The 13,519-nt window shown below is 41.3% G+C and overlaps 1 protein-coding gene across 1 annotated transcript in view; it reads left to right on the top strand.

Moving 5' to 3' along the window:
• The window catches only part of LOC142203800 (electrogenic sodium bicarbonate cotransporter 1-like), a 99,471-nt gene that overhangs the window by 72,594 nt on the left and 13,358 nt on the right, over positions 1–13,519 (top strand). Inside the window, exon 17 of the mRNA XM_075274849.1 lies at positions 7,467–7,539. Coding sequence (XP_075130950.1) covers positions 7,467–7,539 — 73 coding nt within the window. The remainder of the gene's footprint in view (positions 1–7,466; positions 7,540–13,519) is intronic.

The following is a 13,519-nucleotide window of genomic DNA, read 5'->3' as shown; positions in this document are numbered from 1 at the left end:
AAACAAAAAAAAAAAACACTCACCAGATCCTGTGAGATGTACAGTGTTGGCCAAAAGTATTGGCACCCCAGAAAATGATTGCAAGCACAAACTCTTTGGTATTAATATCTTCATTTATTTTGCTTGCAATGAAAAAACACAAAAGAAAATGAAAAAAAAAAAGTTAAATCATTGATCATTTTACACAAAACTCCAAAAATGGGCTGGACAAAATATTGGCACCCTCAGTCTTATTAGACTTGGTAGCACAACCTTTAGACAAAATAACTGCAAACAACCACTTCCGGTAACCATCAATGAGTTTCTTACAATGCTCTGCTGGAATTTTAGACCATTCTTCTTTGGCAAACTGCTCCAGGTCCCTGAGATTTGAAGGGTGCCTTCTCCAAACTGACATTTTGAGATCTCTCCACAGGTGTTCTATGGGATTTAGGTCTGGACTCATTGCTGGCCACTTTAGAAGTCTCCAGTGCTTTCTCTCAAACCATTTTCTGGTGCTTTTTGGAGTGTGTTTTGAGTCATTGTCCTGCTGGAAGACCCATGACCTCTGAGGGAGACCCAGCTTTCTCACACTGGGCCCTACATTATGCTGCACAATTTGTTGGTAGTCTTCAGACTTCATAATGCCATGCACACGGTCAAGCAGTCCAGTGCCAGAGGCAGCAAAGCAACCCCAAAACATCAGGGAACCTCTGCCATGTTTGACTGTAGGGACCGTGTTCTTTTCTTTGAAGGCCTCTTTTTTTTCCTGTAAACTCTATGTTGATGCCTTTTCCCAAAAAGCTCTACTTTTGTCTCATCTGACCAGAGAACATTCTTCCAAAACATTTTTGGCTTTCTCAGGTAAGTTTTGGCAAACTCCAGCCTGGCTTTTTTATGTCTCTGGGTAAGAAGTGGGGTCTTCCTGGGTATCCTACAATACAGTCCCTTTTCATTCAGACGCCGACGGATAGTACGGGTTGACACTGTTGTCACCCAATGTTCCATCCACATCTAGGGAAGTTAGCCACAGTGCCATGGGCTTTAAACTTCTTGATGACACTGCACACGGTAGACACAGGAACATTCAGGTCTTTGGAGATGAACTTGTAGCCTTGAGATTGCTCATGCTTCCTCACAATTTTGCATCTCAAGTCTTCAGACAGTTCTTTGGTCTTCTTTCTTTTCTCCATGCTCAATGTGGTACACACAAGGACACAGGACAGAGGTTGAGTCAACTTTAATCCATTTCAACTGGCTGCAAGTGTGATTTAGTTATTGCCACCACCTGTTAGGTGCCGCAGGTAAGTAACAGGTGCTGTTAATTAAACACATTAGAGAAGCATCACATGATTTTTCAAACAAAACAATACTTTTGTCCCCCCCCCCCCCCTTTTTATGTTTGCTGTGGAATTATATCCAATTTGGCTTTTTGACAATTCTTTTTGTGGTTTTCCATTGAAGACAAATTAAATGAAGATAATAATACCAAAGAATTTGTGATTGCAATCATTTTCTGGAAGAAAATGAGTATTCTCTGACAGAATTGCAGGGGTGCCAATACTTTTGGCCAACACTGTAAATAACATTAATTGTTCAAAGGTATGCCAAATGCAAACTTTACCTTTCAGTACAAAGTTGTTTGAAAGCTCTGTAGCACCCCATTCACATCACTGTATTTTGCAGGTCCATAACTATCCGCAACAACAGACAGTTTATGGACACCTTCAGTTTAATGGGGCCAAACATGTCCTATTTTTTTGTGTTTTTTGCAGGCTGTGTTTCAGACCACAAAAATTATAGAACATGTGGGGCAACATTGTGGCTCAGTGGTTAGCACTGCAGCCTTGCAGTACTAGAGTCCTGGATTCGAATCCTGCCAGGAACAACATCTGCAAGGAGTTTGTATGTTCTACCCGTGTTTGCATGGATTTCCTCCCATTCTACAAAGACATACTGATAGGACCAAAAAAAAGTACATTGTGATCCCTATGTGGAGCTCACAATCTACGTAAAATAAATAATAATAATAATAATATAATAAGACATGTCATTATGGATGGCATAATGATGTGAATGGGGCCTTATTGTGCTTTTCTTTTAAGACAGAAGATGTTAATGTATGAGTTGTTTTTTCAACTTTGCGATAAATTAGTGGGTTTTGGGTTGCAGTTTGGGCAATCAGTCTCAAAAAGTTTTTCCATCAGTGATCAGAGTATAATAATAGCATAGAAATGAACTGAAGGGCCGAACCTCATGAATATTCAGAGCTCGTTCACATCTGCGCCCGGGACTCCGGTCTGCAGGTTTCCATTTCCTGCACAAAACAGGGCTGGAGACGGAAACCCTGAATGGGTTTGAAAAGTGTCCGGCCGTGAGCACCGGTGAGCATTTTATGCTCTTCGCAGCGAAACCGTTTTTTTTAAAAAAAAAACGGACACAGAGTTGGGCATGCAGTACTCTGTGTCCGGTTTAAAAAAAAAGCGATTTCGCCGCGGAGAGCTCAAAACGCTCACCGGCGCTCATGGCCAGACTCGGCATGACAGATTTCCGTCTTCTGCCGGCAGAAAACGGAAACCTAATACGAAGTGCTGAACGCTGGTGTAATTTGCCTGATGCGGAGGGAGGGCTCTTGGGAGCATTTAATCCTGTGTAGAGCTATTGTGGAGCATATTGTACTGTGTGGGGGCCATTATAGAACAAATTGTACTGTGTGGGGCCACTGTGGAACAGATTGTATTGTGTGGGGGCCACAGTGGAGCATATTATACTGTATGGGGCCCCTTTACTAGTTACTGTATTTCATACAGTATCTGTCATATAGCAGTGTGATATTATTACAGGCTATAATTTATATTGCACGGTCACTATAAAGCAGATCCTGTGTGATGTAAATAGTGACTGTGTAACAATGCTCACAAATCACCATGGTCCATTCAAACAGCTCATCAGCAGGGTCCTCTGGCAACCCCACTGATCTATTAGACTGTTAGGACCCCACAGCTCTGCTGTTGATAACCGCAGTTGTGAGTCTTATAGTTATATCCCTTTATATCAGAGGTAACTCTGCAGTACTTATAAATGTTGCTATCATTGATATTCTGAAGGGAGGTGGCCCTGGTCAAAGTTTCTCAGCTTCTTATAAATACATGAAATTTATTGAAATTCTTCATGGAAAATATTACAGAATAATCAATGTCTATTAGACTTACATGATTGAAAAAGTTCATAGTTAGCTTTTGTTTTTTAGTATCAGCCTGGATTTCATCGTGGCTTTGTTCATTTTTGGGTTGGTCATCTGTGGTATGGTCATCTTCATATGACATCTCTCAAAACAATAGAGACAGACAGAAATAGACAGACCCATTTGTTTGTCAGTCATTAGAGGGGGTGTACCCTAGCATCACAAACACACCCATATAGAAGTGGGGGGGTTTAACAGCAAAATAGAAATAACCCACATGCCGTGAATTGTAATCTAATAATATTTAACATATAGGGCTTTTTTTTTCTGTTCCCTAACTGATGAGAGAGTAAGCATCCTTGAGAGAGGGAGTAAGTATCATTGGCTACTCATTTTTTAACCATTTATGTTTATATATGGCAATATATTGAGTATAGGTTTGTTTTCCTTTCATTTATCATTTGGTTCAATTAAAGGTTACATTTTAAATACATTTAATTCCTGCAATTTCAATGGCATTCCAAAGATTAGAAAAACAAGTATACCTAAAGTTGTTAATCCGAACTTTTGCAATTGGTTAAACTGCTGCAGTGTGATATCTTATTACATGTGGGGAATGGTGTGTAAGTTATTAAAGGGATTGCTGGAATCATAAAAGCCATTGTCCTAGGATAGATATTACTTAACAATAAAAAAGGTGCTAAGTAAAATTTGTAAAGTAATGCTTCTAACCACACCAAATCTCTGACTATGCACATCCAATGTCACCCAATCTCCTCCAGCAGACCAATGCTAAAGCAGCTCTACAGACCATCACCCTGACGCTAGGTTCACACTAGTGTTCGGGTCTCCGTTCTCAGCTTTCCGTTTTCTGCATGCAGAAGACAGAAAGCTGTCAGAGCAGGTCCGGCCGTGAGCGGCGGTGAGCGTTTTATGCTCTCCGCTGCAAAACTGTTTTTTTAAAACCGGACACAGAATACTGCATAAAAAAGATAAAATGGGAGAGACACCGAGCGCCAATATAGTGTAGTAATTATAAACACTCTTGGTGATGATATGTAGTTAGTCTCTTACCTATTGGTGTTGTGAAATAGTCACAACTCCATATGAGCATATAAAAGGTGTTATAGCAGCAGCTCTTTCCCTTACACTGTGAAACAGCGTGATGCAATGATAGGTGATTCCTCAGGCAAGCCCGACAGGAGTGGAGGACACCTTAACCCCTATGGGACTTAACGAAACCTTAGAGGATATAACAAAATATTAACTGGAAGATTTTGGAGTTTCTGCAAGTTTATTATTTATCTTTTTTTTATATCAAAATTATGGGCATTTCTATTGGATTATGTTTTAATTGATATTTAATTATACATTTTATGCAAATTTTATTAATGCATGCAAATTTTATGTATTTATGTAAATTTAATCCTCAATGGTTACCATTTGGTATTATACCTTTTAACTTATTTATTTATTGATAACCTAGTCTTCTAATTAATTCAAAACTAGTAAGATAACTTTAATTCTCAGAAAGCAGTTTTGCTATCAGACATACGCTCATATAATGTTCCTAGCATTAAGTTTACAAGTAAGCGTATAGTGTGCACCTGTGCATTGTAGATGCCAGGGGGACACGCAGAAGCGAAGCAGCATATTGGTATTCACCACTACACAGGTAAGAACTAGAAGAAGCTTTACTACAGCACTGTTTTTTATTGTACCCCGACCCTTTTTGCTTTAATAGTAAATACTATTTTGATTAGTAAGCACCTTTTGATACAGCGCTGTATTCTGCATTCTGCTCTACTCAGGATCATTTGGTTTAAGAGTAAATATTATTGTGATGAGCCAAACACCTTTTTGTTGGTAATATTGAAACCTTTAGTACATGTGTCAGTATTTATATGATTTTGGATGATCACAATGGCTAACGATGGAAATTTGTATATATTGATTGATTTTAATATGTTGCTACCATATTGGACTGTTCTTTTTATAGTTTGTATCACACTTGAGAAAGGGCAGATGCCCGAAACGCGTCGTGTTTAATAAACTGTTCAAGATCATACGTTGGTGTGCGCGCTTACTCCCTACTCCTCCACTCCTGTCGGGCTTGCCTGAGGAATCACCTATCACAGAATACTGCATGTCCGACTCTGTGTCAGATTTAAAAAAAACGGTTTCGCGGCGGAGAGCATAAAACGCTCACTGCCGCTCACGGCCAGACATCTTTCAAACCCATTCAAATGAATGGGTATGAAAGAGTCCTGCAGGTTTCCATCTCCTGCCTCTATTTTGTGCAGGAAACGAAAACCTGCAGAACGGAGACTGGGCGCAGATGTGAATGAGCCCTGATTTAATGTAGCTGGAATTCAAAAGGGTCTGCTCAGGATAAAATAAGAATTAACCCCTAAACTAAATCCCTTCCCCCTGCCTAACCTCTAATTTACTTCTACTAAAAAAAAATCTATACCCATATTCCTGGGGTGGTCATGTGACTGTCTCAGAGACACTTTCTGATAATCTGGTGATATTCTATTTCTCTTCTTCTGAAACAGAACATCACCAGTACTCTGCTAACTCCTCAACCCCATCAATACTTAAGTGTCTTCCTGTCCAGGAACAGCTCCTCCCCTCTTCCTCTCTGCAAGTGCTTGCTCTGTCTGGAGGTGCCTGCAACACATGCACAGTAGAGATGGCACGCCATATCTACTGCGCAAAAGTGCCGCAACCCAGATGAAGGAGACGAGAGGATGGAAGTTGTAGTGGCAGATGATGTGCCACCTGCTAGGCCGAGTACGCTCTTCCAAGCACTTCAGCCTTGCTCCTGTGCTGGACAACGTTGAGTGGGAACCTACAGCACTACCCTATGGTGGTGGCAGTAGTTTCCCCCGGGGTCCTTCCAGTTGGAGAGGGGACCTCTCCTTTCTGAGCCGATGTGATGTTATACGGAAGGGCCCTGATGGTAAGACAGGTACAACTCAGGAGACCAGAGATGCAGTTGAACCAGGTAACATTTTTATTCAGCACCTGGGACAGAAGTAAACGGCAGATTCCAAATGGGGTAGTAGTAGGACAGTGTCTAATCCCCAGCCTTGGTTATAGGAGGGTGCCCAAGAATGTTACAGACTCTATGGCAGACTTCTCCAACTACTTCTCCTCTCGTGCCTCTCGCAGCTATAGATATTAGGGATGGTGATACAGGGAGCCTTGACAAGGATCTGGTTACCTTTAGACTATTCCCGAACACATTCCTCCTGTCAAGGTCCTCTCCTGTTCCTCCTGGCAAGGGACATAAAATGTCGAATAATCCAGACAGCAATGCTCCCTATCTCCAGGCTTTCTCTAGATGAGCCTGGGGCAAATAACTATCCTCCTAAAGGCTGTATTGGTAGCCGTTGAGGTCCAGAGCTGGTGTCCTCTCTGTACAGTACAATATAGACTGCACAGGATTACTGCTACAACTAAACTCCACACAATGAACTGACGACCAACAGTCGTCGTGGAGACAAAGGTCTCCTAAAACCATACCCAGTGGCCTGACAAGACTTGGCTGAACCAAAGGCAAGCTTTGAAACACTGGGGAAAAAACAACAGGGAAGCTTCAAAACATGTACAAATTACATAGAACATATAACATAAAGGACAGGACATACCAACACAAACCAAAGGCACAATAGACAGACACTTAAAGAGGACCTTTGATCACTTGGGGCACATGCGGTTTTATATACTGCTAGAAAGCCGATTAAGCGCACTGTCGGCTTTCATGACCTATGCCCCAGATGAAGAGCTATCGGTGCCAGTACCGTAGCTCTTCACCGTCATAAGGGTGTTTCTAACAGTCAGTCAGGAACGCCCTTCCTCAGTGCAGTGCCTATAGCGCAGTACTGTGAAAGCGGTGAGGAACGTTACCCCCCCCCCCCCCCCCCCCCAGTACTCGACCATGGACAAGTTTTGTGAGGAGAGGGAGAAGGCATTATTTCCAGCTCTCACAGTACAGCACTATAGGCGCTGCTGTGAGGAATTTTTAAATAAATTTAAAAGTGGATCTCGGTCCATAAGTTAGAGGGGACTTGAATGAGTTGCCAGTCTGAATTACATGGATTGAACAGTCACATTAGATCATTATAAAGCATATGTGGCTTTTTACACAGTTTGAACATAGAGTATACAATAAATTAGAACCGGACAACTCTTCTAATACGGTCAGTAAACTGTCAACAAAAGTGTATCAAAGGTTTGCTCTTGAGTCCTGAATTATATACAGCTTAACATTAAAATTTTTTCTTGTTTTTTACAGGGAGCAAAGAGTGACTGGTTTAGTGGTGTTCATCCTGACTGGAGTCTCTGTGTTTCTTTCACCAGTTCTTAAGGTTTTTATTTATTTATTTATTTAAACAAACATTCTAGGCAATTGCTTCCTTAGAAAACCTCTATACTCAAGTGGCTCATTTGTTTAATTTATATATAGATAGATAGAAATATAGATATTTAATTTTATTTATTAGTTTTTTTGCCCTATTTTCTTCAGTGGAAACAGATGGAGTCTAATGCTTGTTACCAGATGTGTAGCTAAGGGTTTGGCACGGGAAGTGGATGGGGGGACAACCATATCCAAGTGGGCCCCCTACCCGTTATAACGATATTATCACTTTACAGTGACTGTATAGTATAGTACAGGATTCACAGAAGGGAGGCTGACAAAACCACACTCATTAGGAAATTCATAAAACTCTGTTGGCGTGGCGATAGAACTGTAACCTCAAAGGGAAGGGGCAGTTACCGCTGAGCCGATATATTTTGGTCCTGGTCTGTGTGTGTTCAGCCTTAAAGAAAAACTGCCTCGCCAATTATTTTTACATAGGGAGTGAGTTAAGGGCTATAGGGCCAGTTTATTGTAGTCCGCTGCTCCCAGTGTTTATAACTATCTCACTAGATTGAGACAAGTCTTGATCATTTGCAGTGTGGTTGAGAGAGACATGCTTGTTATTTTAGTCTCTTTTTTAAGGTAGTAATAATAAAAGTGAAGGTTTATGAATTTCCTAATGGGTGTGGTTTTGTCAGCCTCCCTCCTGTGTATCCTTTACGAATTAGGAATGAGATATCTTGTTTGATACACTATATATACTATATAGCATAGTGACTGTATATCCCAGCTCTACCCAGAGCTCTGCGGACAGTAATGCACTGTAATGCACTGTAATGTATTTACATTACAAGAAAAATGTTGCGACTTACAGGTGACATCACTGACTGTAATCTTTCACATTTCTCATCTCTTCCATCTGGACCACTTCTTCCAGTTGCAACCTATCTCTGTAAAGTTTGGCTCCTCCTTGCCTATACAAAGTCCCCATCCTGATGCTACCATAATTATAAAATATATGATACAGAAATTCCCTGTAAACGAATTATACCCCCAAAGGTGTATTAAGTTAACAATGCAGTGCATTTCTGTCACAGTTTTTCCTGTTGAGCTTTTTTGCTGCAGCCCACTACATGCCTCAATAATGCCTCAGTTAACAATGCCCCCATGTCCCCCCATAGTAATACCCAGTATACCCGCTTAAATCAATTATTCCTCAGTTAATAATACCTTTATGCCTTCTAATTAATAGTTCTCCTGTATATCCCCCTTTAAGTGTTGCCCATGAAATACAGAACTGGGGAACGTGAAATGTCAACAAAAAAACTCACTTCCCACATCCAGTGTTCCCTGTTCCCTGTTGTCCGGTCCAACATCCCATTGGGGCTTGCTCTGGCAGAAGTCCTTGCTGCCCGTGACTGAGGCCAATTAGTGGAAGTTACAGCAAAGGGCCAGTGACGTCACTCAAATGTATTAAGTGAGGAATTCCGCCAGAACAAGCGCCTGGGCAACGCTGGACCAGACAGAAATGGGGAAAACTGGAGTGCTGGAGACAGGTTATTATCAGAAGACATTTATGTCCTGGCTCAAGCGGCGCTATGTAGTAACGGCATCACGCCTGACTATGATGGGACGCTGACATTTTAGTTGCGGCTAGGAAGCCAGTAGGCTTCAAGCTACTACAGGCTTCTGACCTACAGGTTATAGAATGGCAGAGCAGGGAGGCATCGGTGTCCTGTAGATGCCGACGCAGTTGAAATTTTTATGTCAATGTCCGCCATTACCCCTGCTCCCTGCTAGCTATGCCTTTGCATGTCATCCAATCCCCATCAAAACCGTTCTCTGGTTCAAAACACAACACAAACCTACAGTATTTTCAACTGTGTTGTCATAGGTGCTCTCTTCTGGGCTTCCCACCAGGGATCCAAAACAAGACTCTTCAATGGTGGATCGATGGGGTTTTTTACTTCCTTAGGGATTTCATGATAGAATGAGATACCAGACCTATAGATTATATCAGGGAATCAGACTCTATCCCTGCTTCAAAGCTCTACCATTATACCCAAATTAACATTTCATACAAACTTGGAAATCTAAACATGGAGATATTTCTACATCTACTCCTGTAGAAAGAATGTGCTGGACAATGTCCATCTTTAGGAAAATCTCCTACTTGTACTACCACTTGACTACATTTTATTAGCAGCTAAAATAGCAATTGCCAGAGCCTGGAAATTGAGTACCACATAAAAAAAATACAGTAAACGTTTGTACATGCATGCATATTCCCAAACAGAAATGTAAAATACAGTACTCAAATTTTATTTATACCACGGAGAGAAGTGTAGAGGAGTATTGGGGGGGGGGGGGGGGGAGACACATGGCCAGAGATCACAGAGCGGCCAAGCAAGAGAGGCGGGTGGAGGTGTAGACGATTATGTAAAATAAATCTAAATCTGGAGCAGGTATGAGCTAACAGTAGTTGTTTCAGTGTAGCATCAAGTGGGTAGAGAGGGTTGCATGGCTATTGCTCAAGTCTGTTTAATTGATAACCATGAGATTCAAGTCTTGAGAAATGTAGGTTTGGACATGATGTTGCAGTGTACCATATATTTTCCAACAGTTTGTTGGCCATTTCTCTGGTTGTTTCCAATAATTTTTTATAGTAACAATTTAATAATAATTTAACACTTGTTGGTTGAAACTCACCAATTTCATCTGACTTTCACCTTATGTGTATGGCCAGCTTTAAGCTTCTGCCTACCAAAAAACTGATCTATTATTTAGACTAAGGCCCCATGTGGCATCCCGCAGCAAAAATGCGCTGTGGGAAAAACCGCTGCGGCAACGCATCACAGTTCTTTCCTCAGCACTTTAGACAGAACGTTTGTAGAGGTTTCCTTCGCAGACTTTCTGTTTCAATTATAACTATGTGGAATCTGCTGGCGTTTCTGTAGGTATAATTGACATGCTGTGATGTCAAAAACTGCCCCGGTTTTGGAAATCGCACCGTATCCATATCCAAAGCGCGGTTTTTACTGCAAAGTATGCATGTGATTTGCGTGACTGTAAAACACCGCAATTTTTCCTATAGCATTTATGCCACAGGCAAATCACAGTGTTTGCGCCATGTGGGGCCTTGGACTTAAAGCATCGCTAGGATCGGCACTGTGGCCTCTTTACTACATACCAAGCACACTGCTCACGTTATTGTAACTGTGCTTGGTATTAAAGTTTAAGTGATCTGATCCATACTCACCTCCTGGATACAACCTCTTGGGCCCTAGGGCGCTTACTAGAGATTTGGCGCACCTGTCTGGCTCGATTCCCTATCTCCTCCCCTACCTCTTCTATGACTGCATTTCTCTTACACCCTCATTTTCCACCTGGACTCACTGGTCCCGTGGCTGAAGGCTGGCCTTTTTCGGTAAGCTGATATTATTGATTATCGGACCTGGACTCTCTTACCGTTTGCTAAGCTCCGGTCCAGGTTTGGCATCCCCGGGTCCAGCGAGTTCACGTACTTTTAAATTTCTCACTATGCCTCTTCAGTCTTTCGAGGGTAAACTGCACCCACCCCTACGATGTTTGAGAGACTTTGCAAGGCTGGTACTGGTACACAGGGGTTAGTTTCGGACATATACCGCCTTTTAGTTGTTAGCGTTGTCATTTACCTTACCCCAGGACCGACCAGGTAGACCATATAATCAGATATTAAAGACAGACACACATGAGTTAGATTTCTGTGCGTCCAGACAGAGCTCTGCAAAGTTCTGCCCAGAATCAGTTTATTTTATAGTAAGTATTGTCATTGAGAATTAACCAATCCAAAAGTATATCGGAAATGAACCAATCAGATTAGATCAAAATTCCACCAATACAGTTATTCTGCGACTGGTCAGGCGTCATGCATAACCTGGCCAAAAATACATTCTTTTAGTATGTGATCAAGAAATTCTGGAACTTTTTCCCTACATCTGACATCCATCATTGGTCTGCTAATTGGTCTGAAAATGATAACCGTTGGCAGTTCTTTCCTGATTTCCAAGAAACCAAAGAACAACAGAACAACTGGACATCTGGTATCTTGGCTAACTAACCAGCACAAAGGTTCAGATGTGGGTTAGCTAACTTGAATATGGAGTAGAGGATACAAAATGGCTGCTGTGTGTACCAATAAGAATACACATCAATTGAACTACTCTAACAACTCCCCTCTTTTTATCATTTTCATACAAGGCACATATTTCCTAACTACCTCCCTTTCTCTCATGGATAGCAAAACAGAACCATCCTACATACTCAAAGTGTGTGAATACTAATTCCACAGATTGAGGGATGCAAGCATCCATCCGGATGGTCCCACCACCTCTATCCTTCTACCTTGAATCAAATCTGATCCACAGGACCTTGTTTAAGAAAAGGACAAAAAGATACAAACTAGAGGGAGCATTCTCCTTCACTGCTGCCCTAACTGTAATAATGAGTGTGCTACAAGATGAACAACAAATATATCAATATGGCGGAAAAGCTTCTTCTCAGCAGGCTGTGGCTGTTTCGAACTTTGTCCCACAATATATTCAGTCGGACAGGTCGTCTAGAGCCTCTTTTCCGCAATGAGTACATGTGCATTTTCGAATCATCAATATCATCATGGAATGGACGTTGGAGCTTTGTGCAAAAGTTGGTCCAATCTTAACTTTATCTGAAAAACAATTAGACTTTAGTGCTCTATTTAAAATCATCAAATCAAGTCTAAGCACAATCTACAGTATAAATATCAGAAGACATGTCTTAAGGGTAAAGTGGAAAATTCCAAAAAAATCTATCCTCCTGATCCCCTGAACCAATTCACTGGATCTGACCAGAATAGCCATCCTGGCCAGGGACATCTTTTTCTGAATGACTGTCTCTGAACTCTTCATTCAATCTCCTTGTTTCTAGTGAATTATGGGCAACCCTAAGCATACCTTGGGCATCAATGTAACGACAACAAGCTGGGACAACAATCTAACATAAGTCTTCTTGAGCTGTAGTCAAGTAATCTAATATCATAACATAATGACTAGTGTCTAGAACTAACAGCTTTATATACCAAATACTAGTATTAATAGTTTACTTTATCTGTCTGCCATCATAAGTGTCATATGTTCTAATCTAAAACATAAACAAAAACATAACATTGAATAAGAAATCAGATAATCTTTAAGACTCATGATTGAGGAATCGGCTGTAATGTGAGGCTTGAATCCAGGTCGGCTTTCCATCAGTTTCACTGAGGTGGATATGGTCAGCTAGACCTGGAATGGACCATCGAACCGCGGATCCACCAAGGATCTCCTGATGTGTCGTCTCACAGTAACCCAATCTCCAGGCTGTAGAGAATGAGTCTCCTCCAATGAGTCAGGAATCTGGAATAGAGCTGAGACCACGGTTAGGAATCTATGGGAGATTTCTTATGCATATCCCTACATATTCTGCCATGTCAGAATGTCTGATTTGAAGCTATCATGGAAAATTAGAATCTGGCGGGAAAGGGAAACTGAAAATATACATTAATCATATGCTATTAAAGATTCATCACATAGTCAGGACATCAGACTATGAACAATACAATCCAAATCTGGGGCTAAGGCTAATTTCTCCTGTCAGGAATATACACTGCAGAGAATACAAATGCATGTGCCAACCAATAAATACTTCTGGGAACAGCATGGGGGTAAGAAACACTTGTTATATCCCCATGGTATACATTTTCTTTATTACCCGTATGGTAAGTTCCATTATCACTTTGATGGTCTCGGGGATCTTACTTACACTACATCAGTCCCGTTTGTGGTGGTTTTCTTCACCAGATATGCCCCAAGCCATCCTGAAGGGAAACAACTACACACAAGCTTGTACTCATACCGTCTCACCTTTAGTAACTGTATATACTCAATCTGCAATCCCTGGAACAGGTACAAGGGCTTCAAGCCTGACTCTTT

Source organism: Leptodactylus fuscus, chromosome 5 (genome assembly GCF_031893055.1).
Source record: "Leptodactylus fuscus isolate aLepFus1 chromosome 5, aLepFus1.hap2, whole genome shotgun sequence".
NCBI lineage: Eukaryota > Metazoa > Chordata > Amphibia > Anura > Leptodactylidae > Leptodactylus > Leptodactylus fuscus.
The sequence above is the reverse complement of the archived record's forward strand: the minus strand, read 5'-3'. Positions and strand labels throughout refer to the sequence as shown.